At 43.0% G+C, this 19,825-nt stretch overlaps 1 protein-coding gene across 1 annotated transcript in view; it reads right to left on the bottom strand.

Moving 5' to 3' along the window:
• The window catches only part of LOC129532329 (uncharacterized), a 34,771-nt gene extending 26,620 nt beyond the window's left edge, over positions 1 to 8,151 (bottom strand). Inside the window, exons 1-2 of the mRNA XM_055381344.2 lie at positions 7,765 to 8,151; positions 3,066 to 3,143 (exon numbers count right to left, since the gene is read on the bottom strand). Coding sequence (XP_055237319.1) covers positions 3,066 to 3,143; positions 7,765 to 8,066 — 380 coding nt within the window. The 5' untranslated portion in view covers positions 8,067 to 8,151. The remainder of the gene's footprint in view (positions 1 to 3,065; positions 3,144 to 7,764) is intronic.
• Between the last annotated feature and the right edge of the window lie 11,674 nt (positions 8,152 to 19,825).

The raw sequence follows: 19,825 nt of genomic DNA on the forward strand, positions 1-19,825 counted from the left end.
AAAGCCAGTCAAGCCTGTGTCTTTTCCTTTAGGGTGGTGAGTTCTTCCAGGCCCTGGGCAGGTATCAAGGTACCATGCTCCAGCCAGGAACTAGAGTCAAAAACCATAGACATCTACGTGGTGTTTTATTGTACTGTGGCTCAGCTGTCGCTCAAACTACAAGACACAGTCCTTCCCACTCTTCCCTCCCCTTTCCACAGTCAAAGGAGCCTCACCCTGTGGCCACCACCACCACAGGCCCACAGAGAGTATTGCCAAGCTACCACAAATGTTCCCTCAAGGTCCAAGGGTTCTTCAGTCAGTTAGTGGTGAATGCTGCCTGGCCTGGGACTTACCCTTCAGAGACAGGAAAAAGACTGTTTTTAGTGCTCACCTGATTTTTGGCTCTTATCAAGGTTTTTTGTGTGTGTGTGTATAAATAGTTTTTAAAATTGTGTTCTTGCTTGGAGGACAATGGGTGGAGCCTTCTATTCTGCCATCTTGCTCTGCCCCCTGGAAGTTACTCTTACTCTTCTGAAGTTAGATCCTGTTAAGTCTTGGTTTGCTCCAAATACATACCTGATATATGGGGACCTCTTGTCTTTTCCAAGAGTGTGGAAATGGTATATGCCATTCCGGTTTAAATTTTGTTTGGAGTGCAAATCATAAAACTTCTAAGTTGTTCTCAGCTGACAGTCTGGAGTGGTAACAATAGAGCACCACTGGAGCCAGATAGCACTGAGTTAGAATCTTGGCTTTGCCCCTAACCAGGCCTGTGACTGTGAGGACATTGGTTAACCCCTCTGGGCCACCCCCTTCCTTATCTGTCATTTGAGAATTAAAAGGGGTAATGAAGTTGCCTGGCTCAAAGACAATACTCAATAAATGTTATTCACATACATAACAATAAATTAAATGTTATTAATATTGTTATATGCCTGTTCCACACAGATATTCCTAAAAAGAAACATTTAGCTCTTCCATTCCAGCAATTGATTCTCTTAGTTCCATTTTAGTCTCCCAGGAAGTAGGTAAAACTGAGAATACTCTTTCCCATTTTACACATGAGGAAACAGAAACTTGGGAACATAAAACATCTATCTCAAGATCATATAGTGACTGAGTGCAAAGCTGGTACTCTCTCCTTGTCCCATCCTTATCTTTCGCCATTTCAGGGTTTTCAAGAGACAGAGGGAGTTTCAAAGGGACACTAAGGGCTCAGTTTCTGTTTCATACACGATTCCAGGTCTCTTTGCAGAGAGTCTGAGCATCAAGTAGTGAGAGGTAGAAGCTGGTTCCTGATCAGCCCCTACCAACCCCCAATACACACACATACACACTAACATACATACACACTAGGAGCTGTGAGATGGCTGACAATGGCCAACACCGGGAAAGAAGCTACTTTTGGTGGTGTTTAGGGTTCTCTCAGAAGTGGTTGGTAGAAGCTCCGTGTGTGTGTGTGTGTGTGTGTGTGTGTACACGTGCACATGTGTGTGTGTTGGGGAATTGGGAGGTGTCTGTTTCAGAGGGAATACCACTCCAGCCAACTAAGCAGAATTTGAAATAATTTCTGCTCAACTCCTAAATGGTGTTCCTCCCATCACTCCTCCATACCTACTTTAAAAAGCAAGCTTTTAAATCTGAATTTAACTGTGTTGCTCTCTGACTGAATAATCTTCATTGGCCACTCATCACATTTAGGGTGAAGCCCAGGCCCAAAGCCCAGCACAAAGACCTACATGATGTGCTCACTTCCAACTGGAAGGTGGGAGGCAGTTCTTACCCAGCAGACACCAAGTTCTCCCCATCCTCCAGCCATGTGGATCCACACATGCCCTTGTCTATACCCTAGGCCTTTGCACAATTGGATCATTCTGCCTGTCACATCCTCTCCCTTACTCTTTCTCCTCAAAGATGATCTAGTGGTGTTTCTCTTCGAGGTTTTTCCTGGACCTTCTTTTGTGCTTAGGCTGAGCTTCTCATTCTCTATTGCAGTGATATGCTCTCATTTCTCCTGAACTAGACTGTTCACTGAAGGGTGAGGGCTATATCTGAGTCCCATCTTGATTTCCCAGTTTATAGCACAGGGCCTGGCCCCAGTAGGCATCTGTACAAGCTTATTTAATAAACAAAAGAGTGAATAGATAGTTTGGAGCTCTGAAGGCATCTTTCCACAGAGAGAGTGTTGAAAATGACTCTGTGTGTTCCCTGTAGGCTACTGACTGTGGATGACCTCTGACCTTTGTGAGACTCTAACAGCTTGGCTCCTCCATCCCCATGGAGGAGTACAGTGAGGATTGGAGCCTTGATCTCAGCTCCAGGCATGGACTTGATGGGCTAGAAGTAATCCCTATGGCCTGGCCTATGATCAGTTTAAGACCAGTGAGTGACCCATTTTAAGTCAATGAGACTCAAGTAGAGGGTGGTTGAAGGGTCTGTAGTAGTTCTTGAAGGAGGCAAAAAGACAGGTGGCTCCTGACAGCCATCTCAAGCACTGGAGGAGATCCAGGTGTAAGACGAAGCTGGCTCTGCAGAAGGCAGAGAGGAAATGCAGAGAGAGCCCGGGTCTTTGGTGAACATGAGAAACTACTGGATGAATTCCTCAGACTGCTCATTTCTGATTTCAGTTCTGTGTGTCAGTAAGATTTCTTGTTTTGGGAGCCACTTTGAGCTGGATATTCTGTCACCTGCTGCTGGAAGCAGGACTGATCTTTGTGAAGCTAACTAAATGTAAGTTTGAGTTCCCTTCCCTTACACAGGCTTCTTCCAAGGCCCTGGGACCCAGGGTGCCATGTATTTGTAAATTTACAAAAGCAAGATATTTTAATAACAACCCATGAAAACCACCATGTTTCTCCACTCTGATGCCTGCTCTGTCACACTGCCCTTAGGGTGGGGTGCAGTTGCAGTAGTCACAGGCAGTTCAGGGATCTGGCCAAGGTGGTGATGAACTGGTCACTCATGCTATTGGATGTGGAGGGATGTGGTTCACCGTCACTTTGGGGCTCAGCTAAGTTATGCTGGATGTCCCAGTGTGAGAATGACTTTCAAGAATTCGATTGCCACCCACACAGCTGACTCACCTGGCACTGTGTCTGGGAGGTGCAGGGCCACAGGTTGTCACACGATGTGAAACACAAGCCACAGCACTCACAATGGAACTGCATGATGGAAGGAGGAAAAACAAGATTTGAAATATATTCTGAGGAAATTTCCTCCAGTTACTAGACACATGAAATTGTAAGTGAAGGATTCTGTTTAACTCAATGCCTCAACACAATGAATGTTATCTCTTGTCAGATGTGATGGCATTGGCCTCCTAGTGCGCCACCATGATGATTATGTGAATGGCAAACTGGTTAATGAGCACCTTCAACCCAAAGCATAGTTAAAGATGGGTCACTGCATAAGAAAACACAAAACCCTGAAACCTCTCGGCTTCAGAGGAGATTCCTAAATTTGACAATAGTCCTAGAAATGTACATGACCTTACCAGCGATGAGTTGTGAAGCTACAAGAAACTTTAAAAAACTATTGATAATGAAAAATAATTGATGAACCATGGTAGAGGAAAGTCCAAATTATCCAACTGTTGGCTTTAGAGAAAAATAACATTATAAACTTGGTGCCATGTCAGGAGGTAATCAAAGAGAAGCAGCCAAAAAAAATCAGGGGAAAAGGTATTTTTAGAGGGGACAGTTATTTAATAAAAACGACATGCTTTTTTTTGATTTTGTAATTTCTTGGGTGTGTATTAGTCCATTCTCATGCTGCTAATAAACCCGAGACTGTGTAATTTATAAAGGAAAAAGGGTTAATTGACTCACAGTTCATTATGGCTGGGGAGGCCTCAGGAAAATTACAATCATGGCAGAAGGGGAAGCAAATATGTCCTTCTTCATGGGGCAGCAGGACAGAGAAGTGCAAAGCAAAAGGGGGAAAAGCCCCTTACAAAACCATCAGATCTCGTGAGAAATCAGTCGCTATCACGAGAACAGCAGCATGGCGGTAACTGCCCCATGATTCAATTACCTCCTACTGGGTCCCTCCCATTACAGGTGCGGATTATGGGAACTACAATTCAAGATGAGATTTGGGTGGGGACAGCCAAACCATATCAGTCAGCTTTTAAAAATTTATAATTCGTTGCCATTTCTTATCCTAAGTATTCATTTTCTTACCTAATTTTGTATTGGTAATGTTATGGGTTTTATCAGTTAAAGAGGGGTCCTGAGTTCTGTAAGCCTCGGGCCTCACAACACCTGGATCTCCTCTGACTGGAGTTAAATATACACATACATTATCTCACTGAATCTAATCCCATGCTCTCTTTAGGAGGTAGGTACTATTATTAAGGCTCAGAGAGGTTAAGTCACTTGCCCAATGTCACATAGCTGTTAAGTGGGAGAATAGGAATTTGGTGTTTGTGATTCTCTCCTGGAGAGAGATTGAGTGCTCCCTGAAAAAGGGAGCACAGGGGCATTGTCATCTAACCCAGCCTGTGGAGAGACATGAAGGATACCTGGAGGAGGTGATACTGGAACTGAATTTTAATATTTGAGTAAGTGTTGGCTGATGCCTAGAAGGAGACTAGAGGGGTGAGACAGCTGCCCACACAGACGACATGGCACATAGAGGGTGTTGGAAGCAGACAGTGATGTGCTGTGGAAACAGGCAGATTGAGGGCGCAGGAGCATCTTGGATTTCTCCCCTTGGTTAACCCTCCAAACCTCAGAGCTCTGGGATTTGTTCTATCCTCATCATTGAGTAGGGACAGATTTCTGGTTTAGGGCCCAGGGTTCTCTCTGGGCCACTTAGGGTAACTAAACGCCCAGGTTTGTCTGGGACTAAAGGGTTGCCCGGGACGCAGGACTCTCAGTGAAAATAGAAAAAGTCCCAGGCAAGTCAGCATGAGTTGGTCACCCAGAAAGCTGGAAAGACCACTTTTCTGACAAATTGAAGCATCACTCTCCCCTTTTCTCAAGCCCAGGCAAGGGAGGTGATATCCACCGGCAGCTCCTGGGTTTGTTGAGGGGAAGGAAGTCTGAGGTGATGGGCAGTTCAGCTACCCACCTTCTCCCACTTAGCTCTGCTTTTGGATTTTAAAAGAGCAAAGCTCCACTGCCGTGGCCACAGCCTATGTTTCCCTCAGCACACTCTGCAGAGCCTACGGCCCCGAAGTAACTTTTTTCTTTTCTTTTCTTTTTTTTTTTTTTTTTTTTGAGACAGGGTCTTGCTCTGTCACTCAGGCTAGAGTGCAGTGACCTGAACATGGCTTACTGCAGCCTCAACCTCCCGGGCACAAGTGATCCTACCACCTTAGCACCCCAGTTAGTTGGGACTACAGGCATGCACCACCACACTTGGATAATTTTTTTTTTTTTTTTTTTTTTTTTTTTTGTAGAGATGAGGAGATGAGGAGATGAGGGTCTCACTTTGTTGCCCAGGCCGGTCTTCAATTCCTGGGCTCCAGTGATCCTCTCGCCTCAGCCTCTCAAAGTGCTGGGATTATAGGTGTGAGCTACTGTGCCTGGCCCAAACTAACTAATGATTAATTAACTGGGCTCCTCATCCTTCAGACCACAGATTCCCCACCTACAAAAGTCCAGTTGGCACATGGGGTGTCAATGCAGGCCTTGTGGAGGGCCTGGGCCAACCATGGCATCTGCAACCCTTTTTAGTTTATCAAAGACCAAAGCGATATTTCTCAAACAATACTGCCATGACAATCTTTGCCCCTGCTTGTGACAATGCAGATTCCTAGGCCTATACTCCCAGATATCTGAGTTCAGCACATCCAGGGTGTCAGCTAAGCAACTGCACCTTAGATAAGCTTTTTAGGTAGTAATGGTGCAGGTATTTCCAGACACCAGAAAAGAGATTGCACCCAGAAATTCTACCTTTTGAAAGTTATCCTAAAGGCAGTGCACAAAGGAAATTTAAGAGAATTATCATGCCAGTTTGTCAAAATAGAAACATTGAGGGGGAACATTAGATATTGATTAAGTAAAATTTTGTATCTCTATATAATAAAATGCTGGACAGCCATCAAAAATGTTATTGTGGATCTCAATTGAACTGGAAAGATGTTTAGCATGTATATATTTATTAATAACAATGGTTTTATTTTGAAATCCGTTTAGATTTATAGTACAGTTGCAAAGATGGCACGGAGAGTTCTGGTATACCTTTCATGCAAGCTTCCCTGAATATTAACATCTTGCATAACCATGATTTATCAAAGCTAAGATATTAGTAACCATATAATTTTATTTATTAAACTACCAACTTCATTCAAATTTTACCAGTCTTCCATAACGCTCTTTTTCTGTTCCAGGATCCAGTCTGGGATAACCCATTGCATTTAGTTGTCACATCTCCTTAGTATTCTCCAATCTGTGGCCATTTCTGTCTTTTCTTATTTTCATGATCTTGACACTTTTGAAGAAGACTTACCAGATGTTTTGGAGGCTGTCCCTCAGCTGGGGTTTGTCTGATGTTTTTTCAAGATTAGATAGAGTTACAGGTGTGGGGGAAGAACATTGCCACTGAGGCGAAGTGCCCTTCTCACTGCATCGCAACAGAGAGCATGTGATATTAACATGACTTATCAGTGGTGATTTTAACCTGATCACTTGGTTAAGGTGGTGTTTGCCAGATTTTTCCACTATAAAACTATTATTTTTTTTTTTTGTATGTGAGAAGTAAGTCACTAAGCCCAGTCCATATTTGAGGGAAAGAGAATTAAATTTCACCTTCTGAAGGGAGGAGTGTAAAATAATTTGTGAACACACAATATACATTTTCAAGGGTTAAAAAGCAAGTTACAAAACAGTAATATATCATATGATCCCATTTTTGTAGAAAAAAATGTTTTCATGCATTCATAAAATTTTATAAGAAAACAAACTACAACATTAACAGCAGCTACCCCTGGGTGATGGGAGAGTAGGCAATTTTTTCTCCTTCATCTTACTGATCTAATTTTTCTAATGAATTTTCCTTATGAATAGATATAACTTGTATCATAAAAAGTTGAAGAAAACAAAAAGACAAAAGGCAACATTTAAGACTTGGTCATGATTGAAGCAGGGAGGCAGAGTTAGTGCAATGGATAATCCAGTCAAGAGACCAGGTGATTTCAAAAGGCTGGAGTCTTGGGCTGAAACCATAACAGTGAAAATTTCCAGGGAGAAATGCATGACACAACATTTAATTCAAAACCCAAGGGCACAGGTACAGGATGGAGTAATGGGAAGTGCTGGTGGGCACCAAACGCTTAATCTGTGGCATCAAGCCCTGGGTTGTTTATTTTCTGAAACCACAAATTCAGTCTTAGCTTATAAGATGTCTGGGTGCTAACATTGTTCATGTAGAAGTGGAGTGAGTGTCCAGCTCAAGGGGAGTAGTAGTCCCTGTCACAAGTGCTGTTAATGATTTTCCATGTTCCCTCTCCACTCACAGTCCCCTTAAGGCCAACAACTTCTTAATGAAGAAGGGCTCAAGTGATCCTCTTGCCTCAGGCTCTCAAAGTGCTGGGATTATAGGTGTGAGCTACTGTGCCTGGCACAAACTATTGATTGATTGACTGGGGTCTTTGTCCTTCGGACCACAGCCTCCCCACCTGTAACTGTGGCTTCACTGGCCTTAGGGCTGTGTTTGGCCTGTGCTTGGGGCAGGCCAGGGTGCCAGGAAGTTAACACCCGCTTAGTCCATTTATGTTGCTATAAAGGAATACCTATGCCTGGGTAATTTATAAAGAAAAAAGTTCATTCAGCTCACGGTTCCGCAGGCTGTACAAGAAGCATGGTGCTGACATCTACTTCTGGTGAGGGCTTCAGTCTGTTTCCACTCATGGTGGAAGGCGAAGGGGAGCCGTCATGTGTGGAGATCACATGCTGAGAGAGGAAGAGAGAGAGAAAAGAAGAAGAAGAAGGAGAAGGAGAAGGAGGAGGAGGAGGAGGGAGGAGGAGGTGGAGAGGAGGAGGAAGAGGAGGGAGGGAGGAAGAGGGAGGAGGGAGGAGGCTCTTTAACAACCAGCTCTCACTCCTGAGAGAATGAGAGAATGGCTCCGAGTCATTCATGAGGGATCTACCTCGACGACCCAAACAGTTCCCACCAGTCCCCACCTCCTACGTTGGGGATCAGATTTTAACATGAGACTTGGCAGAACCAGACAAACCATACTCAAATCACACCACCACCCTTGGAGCAGCTTTAACCAATAGACAGATGGCAGTTGGGAACTAACTACCCAGCCTCATTCTCCTTGACTGGGCCTGCTCTATGGCATGCTCTTCATGGTCTCCCAGAATTCCCTGCGAGGGGTGAGCCCCAGTTGCCCATGGTGATAACCCGCTCATTAACCACTCTGCATCAGTTTTTCTACCCTACCTACCGTACTGGTATCTCCTGAGATCACTCCCAGATAAATCCTTTATTTTTTCTGAGTGAAACAAGAATTTATTTTGACACACAAAATAAATAAACCTAAATATATCATTCTGTTTTTTTGATTTGTTTTTTACAATATTTATTTATTTATTTATTTTTATAATTTTAACTTTTATTTTAGATTTGGGGGTACATGTGCATGCAGGTTTGTTACCTGGGTATATTGCATGATGCGGAAGTTTGGGGTACAACTGATCTCATCACCCAGATATTAAGTATAGTACCCAATAGTTTTTCAACCTTTGCCTCCTTCCCTCCTCCCTCTAGTAGTCCCCAGTGTTTATTTTTCCTATCTGTATGTCCATGAGTACCCATTGTTTAGCTCCTACTTAAAGGTGAGAACATGTGGTATTTGGTTTTCTGTTCCTGCATTAATTCACTTAGAATAATGGCCTCCAGCTGCATCCATGCTGCTGCAAAAGACATGATTTTGTTCCTTTATATGGCTGCATAGTATACCATGGTATGTATGTACCACATTTTCTTTATCCAATCCACCATTGATGGGCACCTGGGTTGATTCCATGTCTTTGCTATCGTGAATAGTCCTGTGATGAACATGCAAATGCATGTGCCTTCTTAATAGAAAAATTCATCTTCTTTTGGATGAATATCCACTAATGGGATTGCTGAAGTGAATGGTAGCTCTGATTTGTGTTCTTTGAGAAATCTTCAAACTGCTTTCCACAGTGGCTGAACTAATTTATATTCCCACCAACAGTGTTTAAGCATACCCTTTTCTCCACACCCTCGCCAGTATTCATTGTTTTTGACTTTTTAATAATAGCCATTCTGAGTGGTGTGAGATGATATTTCATTGTGGTTATGATTTGCATCTTTCTGATGATTAGTAATGTTGAGCATTTTTTCATATGTTTGTTAGCCATTTATATGTCTTCTTTTGAGAAGTGTCTTGTTTATGTTTTTGCTCATTTTTTAATGGAGTTATTTGTTTTTTCTGTCAATTGTTTAAGTTCCTTATAGATTCTGGATATTAGCCCTTTGTTGGATGCATAGTTTGTGAATATTTTCTCCCATTTCGTAGGTTTCCATTTACTCTGTGGGTAGTTTATTTTGCTATGCAGAAGCTCTTTATTTACGTCTCATTTGCCAATTTTGTTTTTGTTGCAGTTGTTCTGAGGACTTAGTCATAAATTCTTTCCCAAGGCTGGTGTCAAAAATGGTGTTTCCTAGGTTTTTCTCTAGGATTATTATAGTTTGAGGGCTTACATTTAAATATTTAGTTCATCTTGAGTTAATTTTGGTATATGGTAAAAGGTAGGTGCCCAGTTTTATTCTTTTGCATGTGGCTAGAGAGCTATCACAGCACTATTTATTGAACAGGGAGTTCTTTCCCCATTGCTTATTTTTGTTATTGTTGAAGATCAGCTGACTGTAGGTGTGTGGCTTTATTTTTGAGTTCTCTATTCTGTTCCATTGGTCTATGTGTCTGTTTTTGTACCAGTACCATGCTGTTTTGGTTACCGTGGCCTTACGTATAGTTTGAAGTCAGGTAATGTGATGCCTCTGACTTTGTTCTTTTTGCTTAGGTTTGCTTTGGCTCTTTGGGCTCTTTTTTTAAAATTTTTTTTTCCATATGAATTTTAGATTTTTTTTTTCTAGTTCTGTGACGAATGATGTTGGTATCTTGATAGGAATAGCACTGAATCTGTAGATTGCTTTGGGCCGTATGGCCATTTTAGCAATAATGATTCTTCCAATCCAGGAACATGGAATGTTTTTCCATTTGTTTGTGTCATCTATGACTTCTTTCAGCAGTGTTTCATAGTTTTCCTTGTAGAGATCTTTCACTTTCTTAATTACATGTATTCCTAGGTAACTTTTTTTGTAGCTATTGTAAACGGGATTGTGTTCTGGCTTTGGCTCTCACCTTGAATGTTATTGGTATATAGAAATGTTACTAGTTTTTGTACATTGATTTTGTATCCTGAAACTTTACTAAATTCATTTATCAGTTTCAGGAGCCTTTTGGCAGAGTCTTTAGGGTTTTCTAGGTAAAGAATCATATCACCAGTGAAGAGAAATAGTTTGACTTCTTCTTTTCCTACTTGGAAGCCTTTTTTTCTTTCTCTTTCCTGATTGCTGTGGCAGGGACTTCCAGTATTATGTTGAATAGGAGTAGTGAGAGTGACCATCCTTATCTTATTCCAGTTTTTGATGGGAATGCTTTTAGTTTTCTCCCTTTCAGTATCAATCCTCATCACAGATTCTATTGCTGGGGATCCCAGCCTAAGGCAGTCCCATTGTTTCCGGAGATCAGGTTCAATTCCGTGCACTGTGTTCATATTATTCCCAGGAAGGGACTGTCATAGTCTGAGTCTTGCAGCCAAGTCGGAGGGCTTAAAACTGGATACGCCAGGGATGTTTAACTTAGGGGAGATTTTGAAGAGGTGGGCAAGTTGTCTTCAGATGCTTGGAAGATCCCTCAATAAAAAGAGGATGTATTTTCTCTACTCCAGAATGTAGTAGCACTGATATGAACCTTGTACAGTAATAATGAGTGTTCCCACCAAGCTATTGGCTTCTTTTTTTAAAACTTTTATTTTAGGTTCAAGAGTACATGTGCATGTTTGTTATATAGGTAAATTGTGTGTCACAGAGGTTTGGTATACACAATTATTTTACCACCCAGGTAGTAAGCATAGAACCTGATCAGTAGTTTTCCCATCCTCTCCCTCCTCCCACCCCCTACCCTCAAGTTGGCTCCGTTGTCTCTTGTTCCCTTCTCTGTGTCCATATATACTCAATGTTTAGCTTCCACTTATAAGTGAGAACATGCAGTATTTGTTTTTCTGTTCGTGTGTAGCTATTGGCTTCTTTAGGTAGGGGTTGAGTTTCAGTCAACTTGCCATCCTCAGTAACCAGCATGGTGGCTGTCAAAAAGCAAAGAATGGTAGGAGGCATTTGTGGGTTCCTGACCAGCGTTTATTCCCACCTTCTCTTGTCAATGGTGTTCTCATTTTCCTTTAGAGAATTTACCCCTCTTTCATTTCAAGTCTTTTTTTTTTACTATTATTTTAGGTTCAAGGGTACATGTGCAGGTTTGTTATACAGGTAAATTGTGTGTCACAGAGGTTTGGTGTACACGTTATTTTACCACCCAGGTAATAAGCATAGAACCTGACAGGTAGTTTTCCCATCCTCTCCCTCCTCCCGCCCCCTACCCTCAAGTTGGCTCCCCTGTCTCTTGTTCCCTTCTCTGCCTCCATAGCCCATCTCTCTGGTTGCAGTGATTGGTTCAGAGATGGGCACATGACCCAATGTGAGCCAAAAAGAGAGAGTCTTAGGAGTTGTGAGAGGCGCTGGCAACAGAGTTGCTCTTAGTTCTCCTGGAGGATGAGGTAAGAGGCCTGGTCTGCAACAGCCATTTTGCTCACAACCTCATTGACCCAGGACGGCCATGAGAGCTTAAAGATGGGTGGAAAAACAACATGGAGGCCAGGCGCTGTGGCTTACGCCTGTAATCCCAGCACTTTAGGAAGCCGAGGCGGGTGGATCACCTGAGGTCAGGAGTTCCCTGGCCAACATGGCGAAACCCCATCTCTACTAAAAATACAAAAATCAGCAGGGCGTGGTGGCTCGTGCCTGTACTCCCAGCTACTCGCGAGGCTGAGGCAGGAGAATTGCTTGAACCCAGGAGGCAGATGTTGCAGTGAACCGAGATAACGCCACTGCACTCCAGCCTGGGTGGCAGAGTGAGACTCCATCTCAAAAACTAAAACTAAAAATAAATAAGAATAAATAAAAAACCATGGAAGGCAGAGTGAAAGGAGAGCACCACCTGGTCTTTTGTGGCATTTTTGAACTCTGGGACAAGCCTCACTTGGAGCCATTTTTTTTCTAGTAATACCTTTTATAGGGTAAGTCAATTTGAGTGGGTTTTCTGTCACTTGTAATATTATGTCATAACTAATTCTATGCTCAACACAGGTTTGCTGGTGGATACATTGTATAAAAATGGAGCAGATTTCAGGTAGGTGTAAAGAAGGGTTTGTTAAAACTCAGAGCTCTGAAATATAGTACAGAATGCCCTCTGAGGTAATACATTTTATATTTCCAAAGGAAGAAGCATAGGCTGCATCACCATCCTGTCAGGGGTGCTGAAGAAGGAATCCCTGTGGGTGGGAGATGGGTCTGTATGAATGAGGAAATAGAAACTTTCCCACTTTTAACATTCTGTCAGCGTGTAAATCTAGCAAGACTCTACAGAAGACAGAAAGCCAGAAAGGATATCTTTAAGAGGAACCACAGTTTGAGGGTGCTAATATAATATAAAATTATGACTGGAAGTGATTTGGGGCCTAGCTGTCCCCTGTTACTCCACATTCTTGGAATATTCCTGGCAGGAGATGGTAGGGTGGCGAATTCTGAGTGTGAGCTGAGGGAATGACAAGGCAGCATCAGAGCTGGGTGACAAGGGGGCCCCGTAGTTCCTACAGATGAGCAGGACTCTGCAGAACTGCTGGTCACCAGGGACAAGCCCCATTTGAAGGTTTGGCTGTAGGTCAAGGACCCAGTCAACCCTTAGCTTGCTGGTGGGGGTGTGCGGTAGGCTTTAGAGGGGTCCTGTTCTTACTCTGGCACTTGTGTGAAGAGGAGGGCTTGCTCTAGTGAGTTTGATCACACATTCAAGGGCATATGAAAGAGTAGGCATCCTAAAAAATTTGTCATTTTTTTCCCTTTCTTTTCAGCTAGTTTCTGAATTTATAAATAACTGATAATGGAATTAGTTGGTTCTTTTTTATTTTGTGGGGGTTTACCAGCTTGCAGCTCTTTACATACACACCTATATGATGCTAAGCCTACAGTCAAGGGCTTAGGAACTCTGGAATCTGCCAGATCCAGGTTTACGTCCTGACTCTGCCACTGGCCTCCTGTGTGGTTCTGCCGCTAGCCTCCTGTGTGGTTCTGCCACTAGCCTCCTGTGTGGTTTTAGGAATCATATTTATCTCTCAGAGCATCACTTTTCTTATCCATTAAATGAGACTCATTGCATCCACCTCACAGAGCCACTGTAAAGATAAAACACAAAAATTATGCAAAAATCTTGGCATACCCCAAGTGCTCAAATAGTGCGAGGCATAAAATGCTTATGTAGGATCTTCGAGTAATTTAAAAAATGTATAACCTGTATAGGGCAAACAGAATGGGAGCCAGGGCTCAATTTGGCATGTTCCGCTGGATTGCTATATTTGCTTTGAAGTCTAGAGGGTGGCCTGTGCTCTCCAAATGCCAAGGCCACATAGCCTCTGTCCCTGCTCTTTGTCCCTTTAGCCTCCATCCATCCTTTCAGACATTGCAAGGCAAAGACATTGCATAGGCAGGGACATATCCATCCATGTGTCAACAGCTGATGACATGTTGTGAAAACCATCAAGGGCAAGAGGAATGAGAACAGGCAGTGAGATCAAAGTTTCTGAAACTCCCTCCTCCTCCATGTGCAGACATTCTGGCTCTTGAGGCTGAAAGTCAGCCTGCTTAAATGCAGTTCATTTCAATTAAATTTTCTAAATGCGAGTTCATGTCAAGCACTAAGCTACTTCTGTGGGAATTTTTTTTTTGTATGCCTACTATGGGCTTTGCACAGTTTGGTGTTTTAAATACATTGTCTCATGACAACCTTATGATTTAGAAATTATCCTCTTTACCTGTAGAGAAAAAAAGTGCTCAAGAGTGGTGTAGCCATTTGCCCATGGTTACCTAGCTAGCTGGTGACAAAGCTGGGTTTCAAACCCAAGTCCTTGTTGGCTTCATGCTACCACTCTTCTGGGACACAAACATGGTAAGTGTAAACATTGATGCATTGCAATGGTGCTGTGGAAGAAAGAAAGGGGAAGTGTCTTTTCCAGCAATTCTCGTGCTTCATTGTACAAGTGGATCACCTGGGGATCCTGTTAGACAATGGTTCTGAGCCTCTAGACTTTGCCTTCTTAAGAAGTGCCTAGGTGATGCCCAGGCTGCTGCTCTGTCTGCCACAGTTGGAAAAGCAAGGTTCTAGTTGTTGATCTCAGACAGGCCCATCTCAGCCTTTTGAGAAGAGATACTTGATCAAAATGGTGACAAGAAAAGGGTGTGGCTGGTCAGTGTGAATTCATCACTGCTGTTGGCAAAATGACTCCCCTGCTTGGCTACTTCCTGTGAGATCAGAAGAGTGGTACCCAGACACACCCAGTGATGGTGTGATGCTGCAGGCATGGGGCATCCAGTAGCATCTTGCTATGATGCAACTCAGGATAGCACCAGAGTCAAGACAAGGCAGGTATGCCTCTGTGCCAACTGAACAAGGTAGTTAACTGCTGGAAGTTCTAAAAAGCCAAGGACGTGTGGTGGATGCTGATGGTGCCCTACCCAGATCTCCTTCACCAAGGGGTGCCCATCCCCAGCTGCGATGAATGTTGACTACAGAGTGCTCACAGCTGCCCTGTGCTGAATGAGGCAGTTCAAAATGTTGGCCTCAGCAAAATGAAAGCTGCCTCTTTCAGAGAGCTACCTCTACCTCTAAAAGGTAGAGTTTCCTTGCTACCCTCCCTACCCGCTTAGAGGCAGCCTGTAGACAATGATTGCCCTTGGCCTCTAGAAGGGGCCAGTCTGGAAGGCTGCAATTCATGCTCCAGGGCTCCCCATGGGATAAGCTCAAGCAGACTCAGCAGGACCACTTCCTTGCTTAGTGTATTCCCCTGCCCCATCTTGTTTTCTTTGTTCTCTTTCTCCTGAGAGCACGCCCTTAATAAACTGCATGCACTTGAATCACTGTCTCAGGCTCTGCCTCTAGGTTACCTCACCTAAGAGAGACTTTCACACAAGTGGATGCTGCTAGGCACCAGGTGCCCTTTGAGCCCTCACAAAGGTAGCTTGAGATGGGTGCTATTATCTCAATTTCCCAGATGAACAAACCGAGGCTTAGGCAGACTTCTCTGGCTGTGTACTCACAGCTGAGAAGTTGCTGGGCCAGGAATGGCATGTGCCCATGCACCCTTCTGCTCAGCCCCTCTGCCAGAGCCTCTTCACACTCACCTTCACCTCACATGATGCTGAGGCACATGCCTGAGATTTGCCTTGCAGTGAGACTTGGGTATGAGTAAGAGGTGGAGGTGGGCTTCTCTGTGATCCTGCTCTTGGGCAACCCACATAGGTAAAGTTCTGTGGGCTCAAAGAAGGCCTAACGCGGATTGTACTCAAACTGTACTCAAACTGTACTCAAACTGATTCTTGCACTCAGAGCTAATTCCTTCGAAAGTGTGTGTTTTTAACTTTTACCCAGGTTCCTTTACCCACATTAAATGTTCTGCCCTCCAGTTTTTCCCTGGACACGTCCTTGCCAGAGTGAATCATGTCAGGGTTTTTGCTCCATGCTCTGAAGAAAAGTAGAACACTTGGTTGGAACAAGAGACAGGATCCACAGACACATCTTTGGATGTGTAGCTGCTCATGGTGGCCAAGAACTTTGAGGCCATTGTCCAATTTGTTCCTCTGTGATCACTGTACACATTTTACAGAGAGTGCTCAGGTCCCTTCATGGTTCTCACCAGGCCAAGATTCCTTGATTTCAGACAGGGGGAGTGGGCTTAGGCTGTGGCAGGAGTGATTCAGTATAGTAAACATGGCAGGTACACAGGCCCCAGACTCCATGTGAAAGGGAACAGAGACCTTAGCCTAGGAGAGTGTCCTATGTCTGAGCTGGAGGGGTTTAAGGAGAGGGGTGGAGAGACTAGAGGGGAGTGATTTGAGAGGCCTAGTGCCTAGCATCAAGATTCCAAAAACAGGATCTTGGCAGGGCTGATGCCAGTTTCCCAGTCTAGATTCCCCCATCAGGGCCCATCCCAGGGACCTAGCTCCTCAGCTAGAAGAGCTGCCCGTGTTGGGTTTTCTTTAGTGAAACCCACAGACCCAAGCTCTGGCCTTGTGGCCGCTTCATTTTCAGTTGCTTATGCTCCCCTGTCCCATGGCATCCTGCCCTGGGTGGTTGCTTTTCCCAGATGCCAGTGACGCAGATGGTTCCCACAGGCTTGCCTGCTAGTCTTCCATTTTTACATCTTAGTGGAGAAATTGTGGGAGACTTCAAGAACAAGACATGCAGGCCTCACCCCAGTTAATATGGTTTATATCCAAAAGGCAGGCAATAATAAATGCTGGCGAGGATGTGGAGAAAAGGGAACCCTGGTACACTGTTGATGGGAATGTAAATTAGTACAATCACTGTGGAGAACAGTTTGGAGGTTTCTCAACAAATTTAGAAATAGAGCTACCATATGATCCAGCAATCCCACTGCTGGGTATATACCCAAAAGAAAGGAAATCAGTGTAGTGAAGAGACCCCTGTACTCCCATGTTTGTTGCAGCACTGTTCACAATAACCAAGATTTGGAAGCAACCCAAGTGTCCATCAACAGACGAATGAATAAAGAAGATATCCTACCTATACACAATGGACTTCTATTCAGCCATAAAAAAGAAGGAGATCCTGTCATTTGCAACAACATGGATGGAACTGTAGGTCATTGTGTTAAGTGAAATAAGCCAGGCACAGAAAGACAAACACTGCATATTCTAACTTATTTGCGGGATTTGTTAATAAAAATCAAAACAATCAAACTCATGGACATAGAGAGTAGAAGGATGGTGACCACAGGCTGAGAAGGGTAATGGGGGACTGTGAAGGGGAGGGGGAATGGTAAATGAGTACAAAAACATTAGTTAGAAATCATGCGTAAGACCTAGTATTTTGTAGTACAACAGGGTGATTATAGTCAGTAGTAATTTAATTGTACTATTGAGTACATTTGGAGTACTCAGCGTATACTCCAGAGTATAATTGGATTATAACATGAAACATAAATATTTGAGGGGATGGATACCCCATTTTCCATGATGTAATTATTATGCATTGCATACCTATTTCAAAGCATTTTATGTACCCCATAGATATATACACCTACTATGTATGTACCCACAAAAATTAAAAAATTAAAAAACAGTAACTTCCAAAGACAAAATATATTTCTATCTTCATGTGACTGCTGGAGTTAAGAAGAGGGAGAAGAAGAAAGAGGCATTGTCCAATTAATTTAAGGATAAGGATACAGGACAATGAGGCAAGTACCAAGTTTTCTAGGGGAAAATATGTAAACAGACCTTAGATAAATAATCAATCAGCAAGCGTATATCAAAACTTACATGCATAGACATGTATCACCAATTCCTTTCTTTAAACTGTGATTAAATATACATAACATAAAATCTACTATTTTAACCATTTTTAAGTGTACAGTTCTGTGACATTAAGTATAATCACATAGTTGTGCAACCATCACCAACATCCATCTCCCAGAACGTTTTTATCTTCCCAACTGAAACTCTGTCCCCATTAAACACTCATTCCACTTGGATAAGGTACCTAGAGAAGTCAAATTCACCAATTCCTTTTAAGCAGATGCCACTTTCTACATTTCAGTTCTTACACACTAGGGAAATGAGAACAGGATTGATATTTGATTCGTTCATTCATTCATTCATTCATTCATTCAAGCTAGCACGCCTAAGTGTGAATAATAGAATTGCTTTCTGTTGCTTGATATGAAGTAAAGTGAGAAAGGAAAAACAGAAAAACGCCTCAGTAACTTCTGAGCTACATTTTTCACAGGGCTGTGGGAGAGCTGGCAACAAGGAGAAAGGATGTATTTTTGGAAGCATAAAGCCCCCTTATTATAGTATTGCACAAAATTCCTGCTGCTACAGTTTCCTTCAGGAAAACTCCAGGCGCGGCCAGTACCGTATGAAACAATGAAGACATTCTGAAACTGTGTTTTCAAAGCCATGAACAAACTTGAGGAGTGCAAGAAATGTCACCATAGAAGTCTGGGGAGATGGGGGCGTCCTGGAGACCACCCTGATTCAGCTTTTATCTGCTCTATTGTTTGATGACACACACTGCCTCACCCTTCCAAGTGTGGAAGGGGGAGTCCGGCAAGGGGAATTGTCCCATTTTGCTAGACACTTCTTAAGCTCCCAATGGCTGTTTGATGCCATCAGACTGAAAGTGTTAAAGGTCAGGAATGTATGTGACATTTTTCCATCTGTGTGCATGAAGCAGGGAAGCCCACGTCGATCCTTTAGTGTTTTCTCAAGGAAGATGGAGCTCCGTGGCACCAGCTTGTTTAGGTCTACGGCAGGATTTCCCAACCTCTGCACCACTGACATTTCAGGCCAGATAATTCTTTGTTTTAGGCAGCTGTTGTCTGCATTGGTGCCTTATAGGAAGTTTAGCAGCATGCCTGGCCTCTACTCACTAGATGCTAGTAGCATCCCTGATGAAGTTGTGGTTGTGAAAACCGAAGAGGCTTCCAATCATTACCAACTATCTCCTGGGGGTAAGACTGTCAGTTTTACAAAAATTTTTTTTTAAAAATGTTAAAAGCCTAGTTAAATTCAAATTTTAGACAAGCAAAGAATAAATCTTTTTAACTCTTAAGTGTGTCCCATTGTAGTAGTTGGGACATACTTATACTGAAAAATTATTCATTGTCTATCTGAAGATCAAACTTAACAGAGTATCTTCTATTTTATCTGGCAACCCTACCTGTGGGGCAAAATCATCTGCAGTTGAGAACCACTGATCCAGGGCGACCAACTGTCCCGGTTTGCCAAGGACTTTCCTAGTTTTAGCATTAAAAGTCCAGCATCCTGGGAAGCTCCTCAGTCTCAATATGCTGGGATGACTGGCCACCCTGGAAGATTTATCCTTAATTCTTTGTGCTGGTGTCAGCTTTCAGGGTCTCCATAGGCTCACAGCAGCCCTTGGGAGATGCTGTTTCATTCAATGGATGGAGAGGCTTCATTGCAAAATTGACAAGTAGTGCTCTTTAGTGTGAGCTACTAAATGGCCTTATTTTTGCTTGATTGTTGATTCACAAACACAACCAAAACATTACCAATAATGGCTGAAGTCAGTCTTCAAAGTGGCCTATTGATTTTCATGGCCTCAGAGTAGATTATTCTTCCCAGAAAAAGAAATCTATATCCCAGATATATTATTCTAAATAATCCAATACCCAAAGCTAATGGGACTTCTCCACCAGCTTGTAAGACTATAACTACACTTTGGTTTTCGTATAAATCCTCAAGATGGATTTTTTTGTGGATGTTGCCTTAATTCAGAATTGTATTGACTGGTCTCCCCTTTCTCAGAGCTGTTACTAGGCAACACAATTTCTTTTTTCTGTCATGTAATGTTGGGTAAGACAGCAAAGTGAGGCAGGGGGTGAATGGCGGTGGTGCTGTAGAAGATTCTTCTGTGCCAATTTATCTATTGCTACCCAAGGTATTACTCAGTGCAGCACAGACCCCAAGCCTCACTCTTGACAGTAATTTT

This window comes from Gorilla gorilla, chromosome 2, assembly GCF_029281585.2.
Source record: "Gorilla gorilla gorilla isolate KB3781 chromosome 2, NHGRI_mGorGor1-v2.1_pri, whole genome shotgun sequence".
Lineage (NCBI taxonomy): Eukaryota > Metazoa > Chordata > Mammalia > Primates > Hominidae > Gorilla > Gorilla gorilla.